Source organism: Erinaceus europaeus, chromosome 3 (genome assembly GCF_950295315.1).
Source record: "Erinaceus europaeus chromosome 3, mEriEur2.1, whole genome shotgun sequence".
NCBI lineage: Eukaryota > Metazoa > Chordata > Mammalia > Eulipotyphla > Erinaceidae > Erinaceus > Erinaceus europaeus.
This window is the reverse complement of record NC_080164.1, coordinates 88814659-88841704: the sequence shown is the minus strand read 5'-3', so window position 1 is coordinate 88841704 and position 27046 is coordinate 88814659. Positions and strand designations below refer to the sequence as shown.

The 27046-nt window shown below is 41.2% G+C and overlaps 1 protein-coding gene across 1 annotated transcript in view; it reads left to right on the top strand.

Annotated features, from left to right (window-relative positions):
• The window catches only part of ACYP2 (acylphosphatase 2), a 185745-nt gene that overhangs the window by 18073 nt on the left and 140626 nt on the right, over positions 1-27046 (top strand). The window contains exon 3 of the mRNA XM_007527950.3: positions 1205-1314. Within this exon, the coding sequence (XP_007528012.2) occupies positions 1205-1314 (110 nt within the window). The remainder of the gene's footprint in view (positions 1-1204; positions 1315-27046) is intronic.

Sequence of the window (27046 nt, the reverse complement as noted above, 5' to 3'; positions counted from 1 at the left end):
TCTAGTTTTTGATGTTGTCTTTGAATTTCCAAAGTATCTTTCAGGGTGATCTAGTTAAACATTTTGATTAGTGATATTGAGTATAGGATATATTGAATATATATTGAATACTTACTGCCATAGTAATAACATTTGTATCAAGTCCAGAGCCAACGGATAACATCAAATTCTTTTTATTGAATACTTTATATTGACAGAATTGGCTATTTTTCTAAAGCACCTGCAAATCTTTGAGTGGTCATAATTAAAAATTTTTTATTATCTTTAGTTTTTTATTAGATAGAGACAGGCAAAAATCAGGAGGGGAGGGGTGATAGGGAGAAAGACAGAGACATCTACAACACTGTTTCACCACTCACAAAGCTTTCCCACTGCAAGTGGGGACCAGGGGCTCGAACCCTGGTCCTTGCACATTGTAACATGTGCTTAACCAGGTGTGCCACCACCTGGCCCCAAGGGGTCATAATTTAGAACCCAGATTAATAATGTAATTAGCATAGGCAGGTACTGAATGATTGTTATTATTATTATTATTTTCACCAGAGTACTGCTCAGCTCTGGCTTATGGTGATGCTATGTGTGAGGGGATTGAACCTGGGACTTTGGAGCCTCAGGCAAAAGAGTCTTTTTGGATAACCATTATGCTATCTACCCCTATACTAGGAGACACTGAATTTTATGCAGCCTAGAATATGATATGATATGGAACTGGGTTTCTGAAATGATTCTCAGTACCTATTTAATATCTCTATTTAACTATTCCATAGAGATAGCCAGAAATCGAGAGGAAGGGGGAGACAGAGAATGAGAGAGACAGAGTTATTTGCAGCACTGCTTCACCTCTTGTCAAGCTTTCCCCATATAGGTGGGAACTGGGAGCTTGAACTATGGTCCTTGCACATTGTAACATGTGTGCTCAACCAGGTGCACCACCACCCAGCCCCCCCATGTTATTTTCTTAAATGTACTTGTCTTTACTGGAAGAGTAGCTTAATAAAAGTAAAAACTACTTAAGTGAAGTTACCTGTAAATAGAAGTATTTCTGTAGATCAGTTACATAATTTTTGGCATCCGCTATCTTTCAATTAAAAAAAAAAACTACTGCTGGCTAAGTGCTTTTTGGATGCCAGAATCAAGTATATTATGAAGTTAGTCTGTGATGCTAGACTTTGTTTCTTTATCTCTTGTTTCTTTCTGAATCCAGTACACAGAAGATGAGGCTAAGAAAATAGGAGTGGTTGGATGGGTGATGAATACCAGCAAAGGTACTGTGACAGGCCAAGTTCAAGGCCCTGAAGAAAAAGTCAACTCCATGTAAGTAATAAGACTGCTAATATACTTATGCGATTTGTGAATGCCTTTTTTTAAACAAGAGATTTTTAAAAATCTTTATTTATTTTGGATAAAGATAGGGAGAAATTGAAAGGGTAGGGGAAGATCAAGAGGAAGAAAGACATGTGTAGCATTATTTCACCACTTGTGAAGCTTCACCACTTGTGGTCCTTGCATATTGTAATGTATGCGTTCAACTAGATGCACCACCACCTGACCCCACCCATGAATGCCTTTCCATATTTTGTTATATACTAAAAATATTAGTGGACCAAATTCAGATTCTAGATTGTAACAAAACTAACATCATTTTTGGCAGACCAGCAAAGAGAATCTCAGAGTTGGGAGGGGAATTTCTTTACTAAGGACTATATTTCCCTCTTGGGCAAACCTTCATAAATTCTTCTTTTTTTAATATTTATTTATTTATTCCCTTTTGTTGCCCTTGTTGTTTTATTGTTGTAGTTATTATTGATGTCGTCATTGTTGGATAGGACAGAGAGAAATGGAGAGAGGAGGGGAAGACAGAGAGAGGGGGAGAAAGATAGACACCTGAAGCCCTGCTGCACTGCTTGTGAGGCGACTCCCTTGCAGGTGGGGAGCTGGGGGCTCGAACCGGGATCCTTATGACGGTCCTTGGATCCTAGTGCTTTGCGCCATGTGCGCTTAACCCACTGCGCTACCGCCTGACTCCCGGGCAAACCCTTAGAATGGGTTACAACTCTCTTCAGTCTGTGTGAATGGGTTAAGTCTCTTCTGACCTGAGGAAACATCAGGACCTAAGTGTTTCTTATTCGATATTATCAACAATTTGACCACAGCACAAGTTATTTACGGTGGTTGTCCACATTCTCAAAGTAACTGTCAAAGATGGCTATCTACTTTTTTATTTACTTATTTTAAATTATCTAATTGGTTTGATATAAGGTAAAGGTAGAGTTGAGAGAAAGAGACAAAGAGAGAAATACATAGAGAGGACACACCTCTGATACATGTGGTGAGTAGAAGGAGGAGCCTCGGTCATGTAAGTGCTGTGCTCTGTCAGCTGAACTACTCCCCTGCCATTTTGTTCTTTAAATATCTAATTATAACTGTACCCTGCTGTCAGGAAAAGTGTTTAATGAGCAGCCTGGTTGCTATAATCTGAATCTTTGCAGGCCAGAGAAAACAGGATTCAGCAATATAGGAAAAAGTGCTACGTGCACACAATGTCATTTTTCAAAGACGTTTTTAGCTTCATAGTGACCACTACTCTCAGTAGTCTTTTCTGCTTTAAACAGAATGTTACTAGCATTTATTGAATATATGTAATACGTTGGGTGGTATGAGAAACACTTTTCTGTATTCTTTTGTTTGATTTTCAAGTTGATCCTTTGAAGTAAGTACTAATGGACTAATACTTTGCTTTATTTATTGCGTTTTGTCATTGTTTTCAGTACCTAAAGTTTTCATGTTGAAACCATTTTTTTTGCTTGTTTTGTTGAAGTAAGGAAATGTAGAAGGATCCAAGGAGGTGGCAAAATGGTTATGCAAAAGATTTTCATACCTGAGGTTCTAATATCCCAAGTCTAATCCTTGACACTATTATATTATAAACCAGAGTTCAGCTTTGCTCTAGTAAAAAAAAAAAAATCAGGGAAAGAAGAAATATAGCTGGGAGTATGGACTGACCTGTTTTAAAATAATTTTTTATTAGTTATTTAATAATTATTGACAAGATTTTGGGATAAGAGGGGTATAATTCCATATAATTCCCACCACCAGAGTTCCATATTCCCTTCCCTCCATTGGAAGTTTCCTTATTCTTGATCCCTCTGGGAGTATGGACCAAAGATCTTTATGGGGTGCAGAAGGTACAAGGTCTAGCTTCTGTAATTGCTTATCTGCTGGACATGGGCATTGACAGATAGATCCATACGCCCAGCTTGTTTCTATCTGACATCCCTAGACAGATGACCTCACCAATGTGTCCTGGAACCTCACCTTCCCAGAGCCCTACCCCATCAGGAAAAGATAGAAGATTCCCAAGAGTGTGACTGAAGCATCTGTATATTCTTAGTTTAAAGATAGACATGTCACATTGCTTTTTCAAAACAGTTGTAAACAATTCACATTTTTTTTCTTCTTCTCCTGTCAACAATTGGTATTATTGCTCTAATTTTTCTTTTTCTGGCTGTCTGTAGAATGATATGTTATTTTCTTCTTGTGCTTTAGTTTCTCTAATTATTATCTCATTTGGACATCTTCGTGCTTGTAGCTATGTGGATCTGTTTTTTTCTGAGTCCCCTCTTTGCACCCTTTTTTCTCTTGTGATACTTGTCTCTTACCCACTTTCCACAGTTCTTTGTATATTGGCAATGTTTACTAACTAAATATCTGCTGAAACTTTTCAAATAACTTTCCAGACCTATCATTACCCTATTATATTTATAATACTGTTTGCAACAAAAATTTAAAAAAAAAAATACACTCACATATGATTTTATCTCTTCTTTCTGGTTAGGAAGCAGATTTTGCGTGTTGTTTCCTAGGTTTCCTCCTCGTTTTCTGATGCTTTTCTGATTGCATTATGCATTTGTCCCATCTGGAATTTGTTTTTTATTTATAATATGAGGTTGGAGAACATTTTCCCGCCAGATGGACTGCCAGTTGTGCCAGCACAATTTACTGGATAATCACTCTTTTTCCTATGAATTAAAATGCATCTTTTTGTCTTAAATTAATATCTCATACAAAATTTCAGGATTCTTTGTTCTGTTCCACTGATCTATTATTTCAGTTATTTTTCTTAATTAATTAATTAATTATATTATTTATTCATTTATTTTTGGGTTGAGGGGGAGGGGGAGGTAGAGAGGGAGAGAGACAGAGAGACACTGGCAACCCTGCTTCATCACTCGTGAAGTTTTCCCCCTGCAGGTGGGGACCAGGGCCTTGAACCTGTGTCCTTGTGCACTGTAACATGAGTGCTTAACCAGGTGTGCCACCACCTGGTCCCCTTATTTCAATTCTTTATTAGCATTTCATATTTATTTAATCATAGTGACTTGATAGGCTGTTTCCTTTTTCTTTTTGTTTTCTTAAATTTACTTTATTTTATTTCTAAATTTTAAGATATTTAATCAATTAGGTTAGAATTATTTTAAATTCAATACCCAACAATGGATTTTAGTAAGCAAACATATTTCTGTAGTTCCTTATAATATCCTGTAGAGTTTTTTTTTTTGGTATTAGAATTAGCTATCCTATTATAGAACCATAAATATGCTGTTTTCATAAACTGTATTTCTGACCTTGAAAATAAGGTTGAAATCCAAAGTTACCACAATTAGATTTCCTGAATGAATTTGGTGAAAACATACAGTCCTTGTTACTTACAGATCATTAAGTTTGACAGTGTGGTCATGAAAATAAGTGCTGCTTTGTATCACCAGAGCTTAAGTGAACTTTATTTTATTTTATTTTTTTTAAAAAAAGCTCTTATGCAGTCCAAATGAGAGAAGTGTAGTGGGTAGAATAAGAACCCTTATTTAGTTGGCTTTGATTTTTATTTGTTTTCCACACCAGTTGGTGTTGTGGTATAGTCTCTGGATACATTTCAGATAAGGTGCTCTGTGTTTGCTTAGGCTAGGAAGTAATGGAGCAGCAGAAAGGAAGTATATGGATGGGCTCATGGGTTCAGTCTCAATGTGTTTGGAGGCATAAAGTGTATGTCTAGATGTGATTTCCTTTTCTTTGCCTCCAGGGTTATCGCTGGGGCTCTGCTCCTGGAAACCCCTCCCCACTTCTTTCCCCTATTTTATTGGATAGGACAGAGAAAAATTGAGAGAGGAGGGGAAGAGAGGGAGAGAGAAAGAGAGATACCTGCAGACCTGTTTCCCCATTTGGGAAATGGACCCTCTGCATCTGGTGAACAGGGGCTTGTACCAGACCCTTGGGCAGGTCCTTGTGCTTAGTGCTCTGTGTGCCTAGCCTGGTGCACCACTGACTGACTCCCGTGATTTTTTTTTTCAGAAAAAAAAAAGTTGGGATGGAGAGATAGCATAATGGTTATGCAGAGTCTCTCATGACTGAGGTTTCAAAGTCCCAGGTTTAGTCACTCCATCAAAAACCAGAGCTGAACAGTGCTCTGGTAAAAACACAAAACAAAACAAACAAAACTTACATTTTCACAATATGGACGTTTCTGACCTTACTGTTAGGAAACTCTTATTAAATACGATGTAACTTTGTGTTACCCTCCTACTACCCCCTCCCCCTAAATAAATTTGACCATATGAGGTCTTAGCAGACTACAGAGGATATTAAGTCCTTTATTTAAAAAATTCACTAGAGAGGTCTGGGTGGTGGCACAGTAGTAGCTGAAGCACTAGATTTAAAATTGTGAGGTCCTGAGTTTGATTTAATACTCTGGTGTTACTTTCTCTCCTCTCCCCATCTCTCTATTTTCCTCTTGCTCATGTAAAATAAATAAATAGATCTTTGTGAAAGATTTATTTATTTAAAAATCATTGAAAGACATACTGATCCTGGCAGTAGGCAGTGTGGTGTCTCAGGACTAGCTCAAAATTAAGTGATTCTATTAAAATAATCTAATAACATAAACATGGGATAACATGCATCACACACATGAAGATTACATATATATTATGATATCTAAGGACAACTAATAGTAAAGCCAACTCCAGTTTATATATGAGATGTTATAAATAAGGTGTTATCTTTTGTTGAAGATAGCATGCTTTCTCCCCCCCATTCCATGTTCATGTCTCTGAGAGGTATATACTCAGGGCTTTGAGTTCTTACTTTATAATTTACTGGCTGCAGCTGTCAGCTGTTCCTGAAACATATTTTTAGGTAGTATTTTTTTTATTTATTTTTGCCTATTTCCCCCTTTTATTAGTGATTTAATAATAGGAGTATAGTTTCACAACACTCCCATCACTCAAATTCTTTGTCCCCAGCCCCCAATGGTAACCACCATAATTTTCCCAAGGTCTTAGATGTTGAGCCACACCGTGGAGAAGAGAAAGAGGAGATCTGGAGTGAAGAGGGAACACAAATCTTTATTTGCGCTGGCACCTCAGAGTTGGGTGAGAGAGAAGCAGGTTGGGCCACATGGAGGTAGCAAAAATGGCTGCCTCACGCAGCAACCTTTCCTGCGTCTAAACACTGAAGTGAAGTGCCGACAAGAGAGAGAGAGGTGCGGAAGAAGAAGGGCTTTTATGGGAGTAGCTCTCGCGAGAATGGGAAGGGGGAGGAGTAATCATAGCACTCCAGGGTAGGATAATAACTCTCGTGAGAATGGGAAGGGGGAGGAGTAACCAAAACACTCCAAATATCGCAGGGAATTGACAATGCCCTGAGGGCACAACATGGTGGAACAGGCGCTCCGAGAATATCCCAACTCTCGAAGGAACTAGCAATAGCCTGAGGGGACGACATGGCAGATGTGACTGCATCTGCATAATTTCCCAGCATCTCCCCCTTTCCTTTTATCTAATTGCCACAGTATAGGCAGCATGAAGTAAAGGAAGCTGCTGTAAAATTGTCTAAAGTGTCCAAAGGGTATACCAGCAAGTCCAATAGAAGTCTCAGTCCAAAGTAGGCGACTAGGGGGAGAGATGGCAGGGGGTGAAACGCTGCATGAGGAAGGTCAGCTGCTGGAATTCCACTTCTCTGTAGACAGTGAGCTGGAATCGCCAAAACATGACAGACAAAGCAGAAGCAGGAAGGGCAAACAGGCAGTAAGAAAGTTCTGTTCTTGGAGTCTGTAAATCAGGTTCTTCAGATCGTGTCAGGTGGCATCTAGGGTTTCGGGGGTTGTGCCACTGTAGTCATGCCATCTGGTTGGTGATGTCAGGGTGTGCAGGGGTCCAGATGGTTTTTCCTCAGATTCCTGTAAAAGAAACACAAACAATCTGCTTCTTGTGGTTAACAGGGCATCTGATTTTAATTTTTTATAGAAAAAGAGGTTTGGTGCCTTAGCCAACTGAGTATTGGGGGATGTATCTTTCCTATTATTTATTATTATTATTATTTTAATTAATTATTTTTTTATCAAGTCTGTTTATTAGCACCAAAGATGCTGTTTTTAAGGCCGGGGCAAGGGGGGAGTTAGCAGCTGGGGAATGTTGATTGAAGTGGTGTGTTGTCATGGTAATTAGCCATTATCTGGAAGGTCCTGGGTGATTCATGGGGAAAAAGAACTTATCTTTTAACAAAGACTCAAAGGTGTAGGGAAGCAGGAACTTATCTTTAAACAAAGACTCTATGGTCATGCCAATAGCAACCTTGAGGGCACATGTGGCTCCCCACATGTCCCCCTTCTACATATATATATATATATATATATATATGCATGCTTTGATGTTTGGCGGAATTTATTTTGTGGCAGGGTGGACTGTGCCTGTCTTAGGTTGGGGATCAGCCTTCCATCTTACCCGTCATTGGAACACCTGGTAATTTTTGCCCAGTAGTACCAGGTGCCCTGTCTTAGGTTGACTGGATAGTGCTAGTTTCCCCTTTACCCATCATTGGCTAGCTAGCCCTCTACATGGTGGACATTCTGATGGAGGGGGGGGCAAATCCTCTGCAGCAACTCCATATTCTGCCATGTCCAGCCTATGATAGTGAGCTTGTATAGGTTGCATCTTTATGGCATCAATCTGTTGCTGCAAAAAGGCCATGAGCTTGTTAAGAGTTATAGGACCTACTGTGAGCAGAAGTAAAACAAGCAAGGGTCCCACAACTGAGGGTAGCCAGGTAAGGAAGGGGGAATTTATCCATTGGTATGAAGAGGCAGGATCATATCTCAAGTCTAAGGGAAGCAGTCAGTGGATGTAATGTCCAGGGGAACAGCCATTTGTCTTTGGGGGTAGTAAGGGATGTCTGTGGCATGGGTGATGTTATAAAGGGAAACATCTTTAAATTGTTGGCTGACAAAGCAGGCCTATGGTGGCAAGACAAGATACACCAGTTAAGTGTACAAGAATATGTGAATGTTGTTAATTCACATAGGTTGTGTATGGAGGAACTCCTTGTAGTTTTATAGCTTACCATATGAGCAGATGCTTCTTCATGTGAAGGCTCTGACATAGTTGTAGTCAATTACTTGTGAAAAAAAAAACTTTTAACAAGTTAGAAGTTTACTATAATTTATTATAATTAATTATAATTTGTTTAAGTATCTTTATAATTTTGTTAAAAGGTCATCTAATGTGACCTCCTGTAGCAGTCTCTACAGCAGTATCTTTAGACCAATTATAGTTAAAATATATATTGATTTTTAACCATTTTTACTTTGGACTATAAACAGACTCCAGTTACCTAGAGAGTTAATGCATGTTAGTGACAATGGTTTTAACATTTACAGTGCCAGATTGATGCCAGATCTGTTGTGGATTAATTTCCACGAGATAGTTTACAGGGCACTTTTGGGGGCCCTCCAAAAGTGTCCTGTATAGAGAATTTATATTTTAGTTTTGGGAATGTATTGTCACGCTAAACATTTAGACTTTTACCTTAAATAGTTAGTTACCTTTAGCAAATTAATTTTTACCTTGCCTGGTAATAAAGTAGCTTTAAGGTTACACTTTTAACCATTAAGTTAGTGTTTACCAAACTTGAGATATACCCATAAACATTTAGTTATAACACACTGGAGGAGAAAAACTTCTGTTATGAAAACATAGCATTTTAAAAACAAATTTAGATCCGTCTTTACTGACACAGTTTAAGACTAAGCACACACACACACGCACACACACACACACACACACACACACACACACACATATATATAAAGACTTACATATAAAAATCAAAAAGAGAGAAAAAAATATTGGAATGTTTCTGGATGTCTCCAGAAACCTTGGATGCGTCCAGCATTTTTATATAAAGTCAATTACCTTTTAAAGTACTCTGAGCAGATGGGTCATACAAAATTTTTTGGTCATTCAACACACTGACTCACAAATCACAACTGGCCAGTCATAACATAAGACATCCAGAGAAGGAGTAGGAGAGAGGGCTCTGTGAGCCAGATTTTCCAGATTCCACCATGTCGTGTCATGGATCCTGGGATGTATCCTGCATCTAGTCCTCTTGTAGTATTTCTTGTTCTTCAGGTATAGCAGTGCCATCATGTGGGTATTGTCGGACATGGGGGGCAGGAACCCAGACAGGTTTGGAGTAATTCTGTGGGAAAATGCATGCAAAACACCTCCCCATGGTCAATAGAGGGTGAGGCCCTTTCCAAATTTTATCAAGTGGGTCTTTCCACTTGACCTTAATAGCTGGAAGAGTAGATGGTGTTTGCCAGTGAAGAATAATAGGAGGTAAGTCTGAGTTATTGTAAATATTAAAAAGATTTAATGTAGTTAAGGCTTTTGCTAGCTGGATATTGGGGGGGGTACATTCCTCCTTTATCTTTATTTAATTGAGCCTTAAGGGTTTGATGGGCCCTCTCAACAATGCCTTGTCCCTGTGGATTATGGGGAATGTCTGTGGTATGAGTGATGTTCCAGAGGGAACAAAAATCTTTAAATTGTTTGCTGGTAAACATAGACCAATTGTCAGTCTTCAGTTGCAGAGGTAAGCCCATCACAGCAAAACAGGAGAGCATATGGCTTAGAAGCTTTTTAGAGCTTTCTCCCATCTGAGCTGTTGCCCACATAAATTTAGAAAAGGTGTCAATTGAGACAAACACATATTTTTGCTTGCCAAAGTTTGGTATGTGGGTGACATCAGTTTGCTAAAGAGCATTGGCTTTTAAGCCTCCGGGGGTTAACCCCAAGAGTTTGAATAGCAGGTGTTTTTATAAGACTTGCACAGGAAGAACAGGTAGCAAGGATATGTTTCAACTGTGGTAAAGGAACATCAGGAAATCGAGCTCAAAGGCCTTTAAGATTAACATGGGTTAGGGAATGAAAGTCAGCAGGATCAGAGACAGAGACTAGGAGAGTTCCTGTGGAGGCAAGGCGGTCAGCTGCAGCATTCCCTTCGGACAGGGAACCAAGAAGAGGGCTGTGGGAATGAAGGTGTTGAATATACAGTGGTTGGGTTTGAGAACAGAGCATAAAGGCGACTTGAATCAAGAGAGGGGAAAGTAGGTTGTCATCAATTCTCACATAAGAACGAGCAAGCCATGGAAGTAAGTTAACAGTATACACACTGTCAGAAAAAAGGTTGAAGGATTCTGGTACAGCTTTTAATGCAAGGAAAACAGCAAAAAGTTCTTGGTACTGAGGGGAATTATCAGGAAGCTCAGTAAAGAGAGGTTTAGGGGGTTGTTTGTCTGGGTAATATATAAGAGCAGAAGCTCCCTTTATTCCACCATCAGTGAAGACTGTAGGAGCAGAGGGTATGGGATCCTGAGAGAAAAGTTTAGGTACTAGTAGAGGCAAAAGAGGTAAAGAAGCTATCAATTTATTAGAAGAAAAATGGTTATCTATTTGTCCTGGAAACCCCACGAAGCTTATGGCAAAATGGGAATGATGGTGTATGAGCCACTCTGTATCTGTGAGAGAAAAGGGCAGAATAATTAAATCTGGTTCTTTCCCTAAGACCTGCACAGACCTATTTCTTCCTTGGTGAACCATGAATGCTAACGCGTCTATCTCAGTGAGGAGTCTTGGAGCTCCATCTACTGGCATGTGAAGCCACTCGAGAACCCCATGGTTCTGCCACATGCCCCCACTACTGTGGGGGTGGAGTTAAAGATTAGAAGGTTTACCGAAGAGGAGGGAGAGAATCAAACAAGGTGCATGTCCTGGAGGGCCTGGTTAACCCTTTCCAGTGCCAAGGAGGCCTCGGGAGTTAACCTACATTTTGAGGAGGGCTGTTTGTTTCCTTTTAACAGGTCAAACAGTGGTTGGAGGCAGCTAGTAGGCAGATAAAGATACTGCCTAAGCCAATTTAAATTTCCAAGAAAACTTTGTAAAGAAGCAAGAGTGAGGTTAGAAGGAAAACTAACACTAGGTTTTAAGGGACGAATTTGCGTTAGAGAAATCTCTGAACCTAAGAAAGATATTGGAGGAATTAGCTGTATCTTCTCAGGAGGTACATTAAGGCCACTTTTCTTTAAGGCAGGAATGAGAAAATCACGTAGGGCACAGAGATCTGTATCTAATTCTCCCCATATTAAGACGTCATCCATGTAGTGAAAAACATTAAGGCCCTTATGAATATATGGAAAAAGGGCAGATTTAACAGCCTCTTGACAAATTGTAGGATTATAGGCCATGCCCTGGGGGCAGCACTACCCATTCAAATCTATTGGCAGGGCTGGCATTATTAATAGAAGGAACAGAGAAGGCAAAATGTTTACAATTTTGCGGATGCAAGGGAATAGAGAAAAAACAATCTTGTATATCAATAGCTATGATTGGAGTTCCCGTGGGAATTGCAGAAGCAAGAGGCAAACCCTTTGGGGGGAGCCCCAGACCTGCATGGTTTTATTTACCGCATGGAGATCTTGGAGGAGGCACCATTTTTCCGAGCGCTTTTTAATCACAAAGACAGGAGTATTCCATGGGCTTTGAGAATGATGAATGTGTCCCAAGGACAACTGCTCTTGGATGAGCTCTTTTAAAATTTCTAGCTTATCCCTAGGCAAAGGCCACTGTTCCTCCCAGACAGGCTCATTAGAAAGCCAGGGAGTTTGGTTACGAACAGTGGCAGTTAGTATTGGGGGTGCTGATTAGATCTGGTCTCACAGGAGAAGGTGTTACGCTCTGCAGAGGCATCTGTGGATATCCTAACATCAAGACATTCCAGAAGATCCCTGCCCAGTAGGTTGGTGCTAATATCAGCTACCAAAGGGCGGAAGTGTCCGGTAGTCCCTTCAGGGTCTTCCCACATGAGCAAATCTCTTGTGAGAAAGGCTTGGGTCAACCCTCCAACTCCATGTATATGAGGTCCTGGGAGGAGTTCCCAATTTTGGGGAACCTCTGCTTGCCTTAAAATCATTTTTTCTGCCCCCGTGTCAATCAAAAATTTAAAAGGAATATTGCCAATCCTTACTGTCATAGTAGGGTGACCTCATTCTAAAACAGGAGTGGTCCACAAAATCTCAGGCCCTGAATTTGTACCATTCAGGGGCATGCCATCTTTATGAAATTTGGACCAACAATCTCTCTTCCAATGAAAACCTTTCTGACATCTAGGACAAGGTGTTTGTGGCCTCTGGCTCCCTGACTGAAGGCGGGGTTGCCCTGACTGGAGGCGTGGTTGCCCTAACTGAAGGCATGGTTGCCCTGACTGGAGGTGTCGTCGCAGCTTATCTGGACATTGGTTATGCCAATGCCCTTGGCGACTGCACTGAAAGCAGGCCCTGTTTTGATTATCGGGGGTAACTGCATAAGCCTGTGTCATAATGGGTGCCCCATAAGAGCCTGATCTAAGTTCCTGTGTCACTAAAATCCAATTATCTGGGTGTTGGTGTTTAAGACTAAGACATGCCTGACAGAATTCTGGAACCATGCCATCCCAGACAATAGAATAAAGGAGAGAACAGACTTCAGGATTATAAATCTTTCTCTCTAAGGTTGACCACACCCTGGAAATGAAGTCAGCTAAGGATTCATCGTTTTTTTTGTGAAGTGAGTTAATGGGGACTGAGGTCTCTCCTGTGGATGGGGTTAACCTTTCCAATGCTTGTGTTGCGCAGATGTGTACCTGTTCAAAATAACTGGTTGGAAACTTGGCTTCTGCCTGCTGAATTCCAGTTTCAAATCTCCCGCTCCAAACAATGCATCAAAATTCCATTCTAGCTGTTTGTGATTATTTTTCTGGGATTGTTTAGAGCATTCATCACGAAAGCATGCCTCCCATTGCAGGTAGAGGGGGTCTGGGAGCGCAGCATGAGCTAAGCCTCTCCAATCTTGGGGGCTATTAAGGTGGAAAAAGCTTCGTAAAATGGAATTGGTCCATGGGGCATGATCTCGTCCTCCTTCACTGCCTGTCTGAGTTCTCTGAGTTCTTTGGAGGAGTATGGATGCCACACCTGAGGGTTTTGTCTATTGGGGGCCACATTTACCGGGAAGGTGTGGATTTGGTTTGATGACGTGGGGGAAGGAGTCACGGAAGTGGGAGCTGCTAGGGTAGCGGCTCTCGGACCTGCCGGAAGAGAACTCTTGGGGCAAACTGTAGAGGAATTAGGGTGGTCAAGCACCGAGAACATCTCTTTTAACTTTTGTATCTCAGCCTCAAGGTCTCTTAATGATGAGGTATTAGCGGGGGAAGGAGTCATGGAAGTGGAAGCTGCAGAAGGCTTAGAGGGATTAAGCACCGAGAACATATCCTTTAACTCTTGTATCTCAGCCTCAAGGTCTATTAACCTTTTGGCAGGATGCCTTATACATATCCTGAATGTTGCAAACATAGCCAAGCGAACCCACGGTGTAGCTCCAATTAAAACGTCTCTGAGAGGGGGTTGGGCGGTGGCGCAGTGGGTTAAGCACACGTGGCGCAAAGCGCAGGGACCGGTGTAAGGATCCCGGTTCAAGCCCCCGGCTCCCCACCTGCAGGGGAGTCACTTCACAGGCGGTGAAGCAGGTCTGCAGGTGTCTATCTTTCTCTCTCCTTCTCTGTCTTCCCCTCCTCTCTCCATTTCTCTCTGTCCTATCCAACAACAAATTGCGTCAACAAGGGCAATAATAATAGCCACAACGAAGCTACAACAAGGGCAACAAAAGGGGGAAAAAATGGCCTCCAGGAGCGGTGGATTCATGGTGCAGGCACCGAGCCCAGCAATAACCCTGGAGGAGGAAAAAAAAAATTAAAAAAAAAAAAAGTCTCTGAGATCGAGAGCCTGTCCCATGAGAAAAGAATATAATGTCTGGGATGCCTCCTCGAAAAAAATCCCATGGTGGGGGGAAACGGGGGGCCGCAGTGTCAGGCAGCTGCCACTTACCTGTGTCTGGGCGACTTTTCTGGACCTCAGGCCGGGCCACCCAGCGGGGCGTGAGTGCGGGACACGTTGGGCACCAGGTGTTGAGCTGTGCCATGGAGAAGAGAGAGAGGAGATCCGGAGTGAAGAGGAAACACAAATCTTTATTTGCACTGGCACCTCAGAGTTGGGTGAGAGAGAAGCAGGTTGGGCCATGTGGAGGTAGCAAAAATGGCTGCCTCACGCAGCAACCTTTCCTGCGTCTAAACACCAAAGTAAAGGGCCGGCAAGAGAGAGAGGTGCAGAAGAAGAAGGGCTTTTATGGGAGTAGCTTTCACAAGAATGGGAAGGGGGAGGAGTAACCATAGCACTCCAGGGTAGGATAATAACTCTCGTGAGAATGGGAAGGAGGAGAAGTAACCAAAGCACTCCAAATATCGCAGGGAATTGACAATGCCCTGAGGGCACAACATGGCTGAACAGGCGCTCTGAGAATGTCCCAACTCTCGAGGGAACTAGCAATAGCCTGAGGGGACAACATGGCAGATGTGACTGCATCTGCACAATTTCCCAGCACTTAGATATGGGTAGACTATGTTATTATGCTTTAATTCTCTATATTCCATATATGAATGATGCCATATGGTAGTTGCCTTTCATTTCCTTTCTTCCTTAGCATAGTCTCCACCAGTGCCATTTACAGTTGTCCCAAAGGATACAACATAGTCTCTTTAAATTGCTGAGTAGTATTCTTTTTTTTTTTTTTTGTTTGTTTGCCTCCAGAGTTGTCACTGGAGCTCAGTGTTTGCTTTAGGAATCCACTGTCCCCAGAAGCCATTTCCCCCATTTTTATTGCCCTCTTTGCCCTTGTTGTTGGACAGGAAAGAGAAAAATTGAGAGAGGAGGGGAAGATGGGGAGAGAAAGAAAGACACCTGCAGACCTGCTTCATCACCTGTGAAGCGACCCTCCCACACCACCACAGGTGGGGAGCCAGGGACTCGAACCAGGATCCTTACTCCTTACTCCAATTCTTGCACTTCTCACAGAAGTGCCATGTGCACTTAACCTGCTGTGCTACTGCCCGGCCCTCTGCTGAGAAGTATTCTATAGGATATATGTTACATATCTCCTTTACCCAGTCATCTGTTGATGGACATTTAGGTTGCTTCCATGTTTTGGCTGTTGTGGATAATGCAGCTATGAACATGGGGGTACATATGTTCTTTCATGTTTTTTACTTGCTTAAAAAAGCAATTAAATTAAAAAATTGAATGTTTTCATGTCAGTATTTAGAGAGTTGCTATTAAATTTTCTCATCTAAATATATGAACGTCTTTTTATTTATCTAGATTTAAAAAAATTGTTCTTCAATATGATTTAATCACTATAAAATCATAAGATTACTTCCAAAAAGCATCTGTCAAATCTGGAAAGAATAAAAATATTGAGGTAAAAATAGAGATGACCTCATAATTTTTAATAGCCATTTAGTACTTTATTCTCAGGATCTGTAGTCACCATGTTGAGTGAGGCAAACCAGAAAGAAAAAGACCAGCACCAAATGATCTTACTTATAGGTGGAATTTAAGAATAAAGGACAGTAATGGGGGGACATAGGTGAAAAGTCGGACTGGGTCTAGTGTATTGCACCAAAGCAAAAGGCTCTGGGGGAAACAAGGGGAAGGGACAGGATGAAGGGACACTGGGGTCCTGGTGTGTCTCTCAGACACCAATCAAGGGGAGATAAGAGGCTGTGCCTATGTGTTACAGACTATACTATAAACCACTAACCCCCAATAATTAAAAAGGAGAGAGGGAGAGAGGGAGAGAGAGAGAGATATCGGGTGGGTAGCTCAGTGGGTTAAGCACACTTGGTGCAAAGCGCAAGGACCAAAGGAAGGATCTGGGTTCAAGCCCCTGGTTCCCCACCTGCAGGGGAATTGCTTCACAGGCAGTGAAGCAGGTCTGCAGGTGTCTATTTTTCTTTCTCCCCTCTGCCTTCCCCTCCTCTCTTCATTTCTCTCTGTCCTATCCAACACTATCCGTTGATGAACGACATCAACAACAACAATAATAACCACAACAAGGCTACAACCAGAGCAACAAAAGGGGGAAAAATGGCCTCCAGGAGCAGCAGATTCATGGTGCAGGCATTGAGCCCCAGAAATAACCCTGGAGGCAAAAAAAAAAAAAAAAGAAAGCAAGGGAGACAGTATAGGTAATGCCTGAGGCTGTGAAGTTTCAGGTTCAATCCCCTGCACCACTGTAAGCCAGAGTTGACCAGTGCTCTAGGGTCTCTATTCTTCTATCCCTCGTTCAAATAAGTAAATAAAGTAGAAAAGAACTGTGAATTAGAAAAAAAGGAGTTTCAAAATGGAAGTTGAAATATTAAATAAAGATAGGTAACTTTTAATGACAATTAAATAGCTTTATGTTTTGTGTAATAATTGATTTGGTCCTCAAAACTTGTTTCTTCATGTTTAGTCTTCAGTGGTTTGTCACAATTTCATACTTCTATGTAACATTGCTATTATTTTTTAAAGAGTCACCTTTTTATTATCATGAAAGAGAGAGAGAGCAAGAGAGAGAGCGAGAGAACACTAGAGCCTTATCTGGCACATACGATATCAAACTCAGGACCTCTTGCTTTCAAGTCCAGCACTCTAGGCAAGGCACCATTTTCTGGGCCACATATTTTTTCCATTTTGCTTTATTTGAATCATCAATACATTTGTCTGCTTTGAAAATGTTTAGAATTAACTTGTGAATAGATATACAAGATATGAAGGTATAAAAGCTAGTAAATTAGTATAAATTTTTCCCCTGCATTGTTATTTTGGATTAAGTATCCTGAGTCACATGAATGTGTCTGTTTCTGGATTCATTGTTCTATTTCATTGACTGTTGGTCTATTCCTGAACTCCTCCCATAATGTGTTTATTACTGTAGCTTTATCCTGAGTCCAGATATATGACTGATGAGCTAGTTCAGATTCTTCTTCTTTAATATTGCTGTACTTATTCTAGTACCTTTGTGTTACCACATATGTTTCATTTTATTTTTTAAAATATTGTTATTTATAATATATTTATTATTAGATAATGATGGAGAAGTTAAGAGGAGAGAGGGAGACAGAGAGGGAAAGAGACAGACAGATACCTGAAGTCCTACTTCACCACTCATGAAGCTTTCCCCCTGCAGGTGGGGACCAGGGGTTTGAACCTGGGTCCTTGTGCACTATACTGTGAGCACTTAGTCAGGTGCACCACTGCCTGGCCACTATTTTGTTTACTTTTGATGAGAGTGAGAGAGAGTGAAAAGAGACATAAAGTGAGTGAGAAAGACAGGGAGAGGGAGAGAGGGGAAGTCCAGGGGAAGAGAACATCTTTTTTTCATAAGCAGTGCTGGTGATTGAATCCAGGGCCTTACACATATAAGACATGTATTCTGTTACTCAGTTGCCTTGCAACCCCTCCATGTAAAATTTAAATCAAGTTGTCAAGTTCCATAAAACAACTGGTGAGATTTTGACTGGTATTGAATTTAGTGTATAATGACATATATACATATATATATGAAGTTTTTTTCCTAAATATAATAAATCTTCCATTTATTCTGTCATTATAATTTTCTGCTTAAAGGTCTTTTATATTTTCTCCCCAGCTAACTGACAGTATGGATTCTTTTTATAAAAGTAGTTTCTTAAAATAATTTTTATGCCTATTGCTAGGATATAGAAATGCACTTGAATTTTGTATACTGATTTATTTCTAACAGTATTGCTAAATAAACTCACTGGTTGATCTTAATGGTTTTCATGACTTTTTTGCATTTTCTATTGACGACTTATGCATCTGAGAATAGTAAGAACATAATTATTTTCTTCTTGGGTGGAACTAGGGCTTTGTTCATGCTTGATTTCACTGCTCTGTGCCACTTTAAAAAAATTAGCTAAGAGGATAAGAGGGATACATTTCCACAAAATTCCCACCACCAGAATTCCCTATCCCACCTGCTTCCTTGAAAATGTTCCTATTCTTCATCCCTCTGGGAACATGTATCCAGGATCATTATGAGATGCAGAAGGTGGGAGGTCTGGCTTCTGTAATTGCTTCCCTGCTGAACATGGATGTTGGCAGGTCAATCCATACTCCCATCCTGTCTCTCTCTTTCCCTAGTGGGCCAAGAGCTCTGGGGAAGCAGGGCTCCAGGGCACATTGGTGAGGTCATCTGCCCAGGGAAGTCAGGCTGGCATCATGGTAGCATGTGAAACCTGGTGGCTGAAAAAGAGTTAAGATATAAAGCAGAACAAATTGTTAAATATTCATGAACCTAAAGGCAAGAATATTTCAGATGAGATTTGGGGTCTCCAGTTTGGAAAAAGCTAGTAGGTCTATTTTAGGTATATTCCAAGGGACCCATGGCTTTATTAGTTTTTGCCTAAGCCTGATCTCTAACATGCAGGTAGACCCAAGGTATTGTCTGGGGAGATGGTGTCATAGTTGGAAAAAGGACTAGCAAGCAGGATCAGGGAAGAGAGTAGCTCCCCAATATGGGAAAGGTATATAAATATTGTTCACTGCAAACCCCATTGATCTTATCTGGGGCCCATATTTGTTACAGGGCCACTTTTTTCTTTTCTTTGCCACTAGGACTTCACTGGAGCTTCATCTGTTACAGGATTCCACCACTTGAAAGTGGAATTTTTTTTTTTTTCAATTCAGATAGAGGATGAAAGGGGAGTGAGGGAGGGGAGAGGGGAAGGGGAAAGGAAGGGGAGAGGGAGGGGGAGGGAGAGAGAGACAGAGAGACAGAGAGAGATCGGGCAGGTAGCTCAGCGGGTTAAGCACACGTGGTGCAAAGTGCAAGGACCAGAGGAAGGATCCGGGTTCAAGCCCCTGGCTCCCCACCTGCAGTGAAGCTTCCCTTTTGTGAGGTGTTCCCATGTGGTAAACATCGTAAACTATGCCCAGTACTAAGCAAGCCCTCTTCCAGCTCCTGGGATTCTTTGTCATTCAGACAGAGGAGAAAGAGAGACAGAGAAGGAAGGAAACAGCAGGGAGTCGGCAGTAGTGCAGTGAGCGGGTTAAGTGCATGTGGTGCCAAGCGCAAGGACTGACATAAGGATCTCAGTTCGAGCCTCCAGCTCCCCACCTGCTGGGGAGTTACTTTACAGGCGGTGAAGCAGGTCTGCAGGTGTCTATATTTCTCTCCCCCTCTCTGTCTTCCCCTCCTCTCTCCATTTCTCTCTGTCCTACCCAACGACATAAATAACAACAATAATAATAACTATGATGATAAAACAGCAAGGGCAACAAAAAGGAATAAGTAAATAAACAAATAAATAAAATAAATAAAAAAAGGAGACAGTATGGCACTGGATCTTCTTCCACTGCTGTAGTACCGCCCGTATGATGCTCCATGGCAAAGCAGGTGTCCTAACTGATGGACTATCTCTCTGCCTCCTTAAAAAGTGTTTTTTTCCCCCCAGTCCCTCACTACATAAGTTAAGACATCACATACATATTTAATATAAGTGGTAGTAATAATGGGCATCCTTGTTACTGATATGAGAAACTTGCAACATTTTTCAGTTAAACCGATGAAATTGGATATGTTCAGTATGGTATGACTTTGTACTGAAGTATAAAATTTTACCCTATGTATAAAGGTGACTTGTAGATTAAAATGCCTACCTTAAAAATCATCATTTCTGAAACTTATCAAATAGTCTATTAAGATGACATGCTTTTTCTCTCTCCCCTGTTTTTGGGACAATTTATATTGGCTGATACTCTTTTTTAATTTACATTTTTTATATTTATTTTCCCTTTTGTTGCCCTTGTTTTTTTAATTGTTGTAGTTATTATTATTATTGATGTAGTCATTGTTAGATAGGATAGAGAGAAATGGAGAGAGGAGGGGGAATACAGAGAGGGAGAGGAAGATAAGACACCTGCAGATCTGCTTCACCGCTTGTGAAGCGACTCCCCTGCAGGTGGGGAACCGGGGACTTGAACCGGATCCTTACACTGGTCCTTGCGCTTTGCGCCACCTTCACTTAACCCACTGCGCTACTGCCTGACTCTATATATTGGCTGATATTCTGGTGATAACCAATATTAGCTTCCTAATATAAATTTAAAATAGTCAGCTTTGACTTTTTTATATATTGCTGAATATTTTATTTTGCTTAAGATTTTTGCATTTATGTTCATGTGAGAGATGGATCTCTAATTTTCCTTCCTTATAATGTTGGTCTCAAATTTATATGACATTGGAATTCTTTTTAATTGACAGCATCACAGGTATGAATCCTCTTCCCCACATCAACCACATCACTGGTCAATTCAGGATGCCAGCTGCTGGCTGGGTTCCAGGTGGAATACTGAAGTTCTCTGGGCTTTGTTGTGGCTGGTGCATCTGTGGTTACTGAGCAGAATCTTATGATGGCTCAGTGCTATAGATGGGCCACCACCCACTGAGGAGCTCGACTTTAGGCTGTGCCTTGAGAAACTGGGTGAGGTGGTCATGAAGCTGCTACCCACAATGCACTTTCCACAGCCTTCAGGAGAGACGGAGGTATGTCCATCTTCTATCTGCTTATTAGTGAGGCTTTTTATTCATAGTCAAACTTGTTCAGTCTGGTGTAAGTCAGCTTTATGGAAGATGTGAAAAGCAGTCCACACAACCACTGGCTGCAGAAGATGAGATATGCTAAGTCTGACAAGTTTTATGCTGCTAAAACGGAATACACAGGGGCATCTTTAGAGAATGCTGGGGGCCTGGTGGTGGCACACCCGGTTAAACACACATATTACTAAGTACAAGGACCCATGCAATGACCCAGGTTTGAGCCCCTGATCCCCACCTGCAGGGGATAGCTTCACAAGCAGTGAAGCAGATCTGCAGGTATCTCTCTTTCTCTCTCCCTCCCCTCTTTTAGTTTCTCTGTCCTATCCAATGGAATGGAAAAAATGGCTGCCAGCAGCAGTAGATTTGTAGTGCTGGCACTAGGCCTCAACAGTAGCCTGGAGACAAGAGAGAGAAAAAGAGAGAGAGAGAGAGAGAGATACAGCTCTGTTTTGCTGCATGTGAAGCTTCTCCCTCCACCCTCTGCAGGAGGGGGCTTGACTCTGAGCTCTGTTGGTTTTGAGCTCAAGAATTCTAACAAGAATTCCAAAGTACTGCTTTGTTGCACAGTACAGATCTAGAGTGGAGACAGTGAAGAAAGGGAGGGATGGAAAGGTTTGATTTTTCCCACTCCACTGTGAGAGAAGGTCTACTGTAGATGGGTTTTTATTGTCTTTGTGTGTGTGTCCAATAATCCTTTAGCTGGACTTCACCTGAGCATTTCTAAGTGGAATATCTGGAGCCAGAAAAATATTATTCTATTGTCTGAAAGATTATTAGAAATTTGTACATGTTGCTGGTGTTGTGATTGTCTTTTTTTTTTTTTGTAGCTTTTTATTATGGGATTTACTTATTGCTTTTTAATCAAAGCACTGCTCGGCTCTGACTTTTGTTGGTAACTGGGTATTGGACCTGAGAACGTGGAACCTCAGGTGTAAAAATGCTTTGTATAACCATTCTGCTGTCTCCCATTTCCTTCATTATAGGCTTTTCAAAAATATATGAGCAGAGCTAACAGTGCAATGGATCCCATATGTCTGTTATCTGATTTCAATAACAGTTTTTGATATTCTTGTTTCTTATATTCCTTATGTTTATTTTGTGGTTTTGTTGAGGAGGGGGAGACAGAGAGAAGGAGAGAAAGATAGATACCTGCAGACCTGCTTCATCGCTTGTGAAGTGACTCCCCTGCAGGTGGGGAGCCTGGGGCTCCAATGGGATCCTTACATCGGTCCTTGCACTTTGCACCACATGCACTTAATCTGCGGTGCTACTGCCCAACCCCCATCAATACATTTTTCATCCAAATGCCAAAATACATCTCACACTGTATCAGTTCCACTTTTCCTGGTGTCTTGTCTTCCTGCCAACCTGGGTCTAGGTCTGCTACACAGCTGTCATTGTGATCCTTTCCTCAGCTCTTTTCTTAGTGTGGGCTCTTGCTTCCACACTCATATGTTTTCATTTTCCTTGGTTTATTTCCTGTTTTCTTGAAACACAGTGCTCTATAAGTTTCTCAAGGAAAATTAAGGAAAGACAAGACATTCGTATCCTGGCTTGACTTATTTATCCAGTTATAAATTCTATGCCTCAAATAATCTCTGACTCAGAATTCTGAAGGCCTACTTTTATGACTGACTTCCTTTGCTGCTGTTCAGAAAGTCGATGTCATCCTCATTCCAGAGGACTGGAAGCCATACTTGTTTATGTATTTCAAAGGTTTTATTTCTTTTAATTTGTTCCCTTTATTCCTCTTTTCTTCATTTTTACGTCTCTGCCTTTGTGTGAACTTTACTTTAAATACTAAACTTTTGAAGAGTTGTCTTCCTTTGGTAATTTTTCTCCTCATTTTTCCCCATTTTAAAACTTCTTCTTAAAAATATTTTAAAATCCTTTTATTTGTTTATTATTGGCTAGAGACAGAGAGAAATTGAGAGGGGAGAGGGAGTTAGAGAGAGACACCTGCAGCCCTACTTCATCACTCGTGAAGCTTTCCCCCTGTGGGGGGGGGCAGTGGCTTGACCTCTAGGTCATTGCACACTGTGATGTGTGCTCTTAATCAGGTGTGCCACTGTCTGTCCCACCCTCCCACCCATTAAAAAACTTCTATATGAACCTGATTCTCTTAATTTTTAAAACTTTTTCCCACCTGATTTCACATTATCTGGGAAATTCTTCAACTTTGTCCTTCAGTCTTTCTATTAATTTTTTTTGGTTTCTGCTGCTTTTTTCAGTTGATTCTATATCATAGCATCTTGCTTTTCTTGCTCCTATCTTTTTTTAAAATCTCTGGTATATTATATTTTTCTTTTTATTTCTTCTGCTTTTATGTCCTTTCTATTTCTTGTAAATTCCTTATCATTTTTTTTTGCTCTTCTTTCCCTTCCTTTTTTTTTTTTTGCCTTTTTAAAATTTTCTTCTTCTTTTGTATCCTTTCTATTTCCTCTAAATTCTTTTTCATTTCTTTTTGCTCTTCTTTCTCTCCCTTTTTTTCTCTTTTTTCTTTCATACTTCAGGCTTTCCTTTCAGCCATTTGTGACTTGCTCACAAATATGAAGATGACAGCCAAGAGCAAACAGGCTTCTCAGGAAACTTTCCAACCTGTAATTGTAGACATGCTGACATGAGGAATAGTGGTGACTGGCTTCAAAGCTGGCCTTTTTGTTAGAGAAGTTCCAAATATGAACTCGATAGGCCCTGTCATCTGCAGTCCCTACTGCCTCCAAATCCTGAGTTTCCTGTGGGTCCCAGGAGGTGAGCTGACTTGCATCTTGTTGTTTCTGCTGACAGTTGAACTATAACAGCTTTTATTTTCCTGTGTAGTTATAATGCCTCTCCTTTTTTCTACTTTCTGTGTAATCTGTTGTCATCTCTTCCTGATATAAAAGTTTTCTATTAACTCAGAATATTTTCATCTGCAATATATTAGAAAGTGATATTAGAATTGGGTAAGACAGGTAGGGATTCATTTCTGTCAGTAACAAGAAATCTAGACGTGAATGTTTACTGGCCTTGGTTTAGTAACTTGGTGAGGTCAGTACCAGTGTCTCTTTGATTCTCTCAACGTTTCTTTCTTGCCTTCATGACCAGGAAAGGAAAAGTATAGCTGCATGTATGTTCCACTTTTAAGATAGAGAGGTTATAGAGATAAGGTAACCCTAATGCACTACTAGTGAGAATGTAAATTGGTCCCACCTCTGTGGAGAGCAGTCTGGAGCATTCTCAGAAGGCTAGAAATAGCTCCACCCTATGATCTAGCAATTCCTAAGGAACAAATGCACCCATCTGAAGAGATCTATGTATGCCTATGTTCATAGCAGCACAATGTGTATAATTGCCCCAACTTGAAAGCAGTCTAGGTGTCCAATAGATGAGTAGATAAGAAAGTTGGGGTGTATATACACAATGGAATACTACTCAGCTAGTAAGAATGTTGAAGTCAAATTCTTCATGTCATTTTGGATGGAGATTGATGGATTGTTAAGTGAGATAAGCCAGAAAAAGAAAGATGGATTTGGGATGATTGCACTTGTAGGCAGGACTTAAGAAACAAGAACAGGGGAGATGGGTGGTGATGCAACAAGTCAACGCCCATGTTCAGTGGGGAAGCAATTATAGAAGACTTTCAACCTTCTGAATCCCACAATGACTTTCGGTCCATACTTCCAGAGGGTTAAAGAATAGGAAAGCTATTAAGGGAGGCGATGGGATACAGAGTTCTGGTAGTGGGGATTATGTGGAGTTGTACCCCTCTTATCCTATGGTTTAGTCAGTGTTTCCTTTTTATAAATAAAAAATTTAAAAAATACATATTACCATGCACAAGGTTCTAGATTTGAGCCTCTGCTTTCCACCTGCAGGGGTGGTGCTTCACAAGTGTGAAGCAGGTCTGCAGGTGTCTCTCTGTCTCTCTTCCTCTTTATCTCCCCACTCCTCTCAATTTCTCTCTATCTAATCAAGTATAAAAGGGGTGGGGTGGGAAATAATTACCACCAGGAGCAGGGGATTTGTAGTGTTGGCACCACTGAACTCCAGTGATTACCCTGGTGGCAAGAAAAAAGATAAAGAAAGAGAAAAGGAAAAAGAAAAAGGAAGAAAACAAACAAGAACAGAAAGGGGAAACAGAAAGTAAAACTTGGACTGGGTTTGGTGTATTGTACCAAAGCAAACAACTCTTGGGAAGGAAGGAGGGAGGGCCTTTTTGGGGATGGGGGTCTTGGTATATGATGGTGGACAAAGACCTTAACTGGGGTGAGAGTGTTTTGCAGACACCTATCATGGTGAAATGGAAATTTTAACCAAGTGTCAAAAATTGTACTGTAAACCCCAGTTAAACTGTAAACCCCAATTAAAAAATAAACGAAGGCAGACAGGGAGAATTGTGTTGCTATGTTGGACTTCCCACAGTAGGTGCCTACTTGTGTTTTGTTGGCATGTACAGGGCTATATAGTTGAGGTATGTTACAGAGAAAACTGGGAAATTATGTTGGTACATTGATGTCCTGAACAATTGTTTTTTTTTATTTTTATTTTTATTTATAAAAAGGAAACACTGGGAGTTGGGTGGTGGAGCAGTGGGTTAAGTGCACGTGGCCCAAAGCGCAAGGATTGGCGTAAGGATCCCGGTTCGAGCCCCCAGCTCCCCATCTGCAGGGGAGTCGCTTCACAGGTGGTGAAGCAGTTCTGCAGGTGTCTGTCTTTCTCTCCCCCTCTCTGTCTTCCCCTCCTCTCTCCATTTCTCTCTGTCCTATCCAACAACGAACAACATCAACAATAGTAATAATAATAACCACAACGAAGCTACAACAACAAGGGCAACAAAAGGGGAAAAAAATGGCCTCCAGGAGCGGTGTATTCATGGTGCAGGCACTGAGCCCAGCAATAACCCTGGAGGGAAAAAAAAAAAAAAGGAAACACTGAAAAAAAAACCCCATAGGATAAGTGGGGTACAACTCCACACAGTTCCCACCATCAGAACTCTGTGTCCCCTCCCCTCCCCTGATAGCTTTCCTATTCTTATCCCTCTGGGAGCATGGACTAAGGGACATAATGGGCTGCAGAAGGTGAAAGGTCTGGCTTCCCTGGTGAACATGGGTGTTGACATTCGATCCATACTCCCAGCCTGTCTCTCTCTTTCAAACCTAGTGAGGCTGGGCTCTGGGGAAGCAGGGCTCCAGGAAATATTGGTGGGTTTGTCTGCCCAGGGAAGTCCGTTTGGCATCATGCTAGCATCTGGAACCTGGTGGCTGAAAGAAGAGTTAACATATAAAGCCAAACAAATTATTGACTAATCATGAACCTAAAGGCTGGAGAAGTGCACATGAAGATTTGGAGTTCTCCATTTTGTAGATAGTTAGTAGGCCTATTTTAGTTATATTCCAGAGGGCCCATGACTATAGTAGTTTTTTTTTTTTTTTCTGAGCCTGACCTCTGATTTACAGGTGCACCCAAGTTATTTTCTGGGGAGATGATGTCATGGCTGGGAAAAGAACCAGAAAGCTGGATCAGGGAAGAAAGTAACTCCCAAATATGGGAAAGATGTATACATATTGACTGTGAACCCCATCAGTTTGATCTGATCTGGGGCCCATTTTCAGATTTGGAGCCTCTGTGACCTCTGCATCCCTATAGATCTGAGCTCACATTCTGTGGTCATGAGTAGGAACGTTCCAAGCTGCCTCAGTCTCAGAACCCATCTTCCTCAGGTGGAAGATAGAGTATGTTGTCCATCCTCAATTAGGAGAATGGAACATTCTCTACCATTGTTGATCCATGTTGAGGGTAAAATCTTATGGGGGCCCACAGAGGGGTCTAGTGTGTTGTTCCTGAGAGAGATGACCAGTAACAATAGAGAAAGGGATTTATTTGAGATCTAGGCCTGTCATGTCTGTTTGGGAATCTCAGGGCTCCTCGACTAGGGCCCCACTATCATGGTGGCCTGATAGTGACTAAAGAGTCATTGTTAAAGTATGCCCGTCTCTTGCCCTTATTCAGCTTTTGCAGTCCTTACTTTGATAAGGTTAGCTTTGGAGTGAGTGAGGGAAGGAAGAAGTGAGGAGGATATCTAAGTCTAAGTAGACACTATTTCATTATGAACTTCATGGTGTCTTTTTAGGTCTTTCTACTTGCTTGCTCCATATACTGAACTCACTGCCGACTATTGTGTATTTTTGCTTTCAGGTATATAT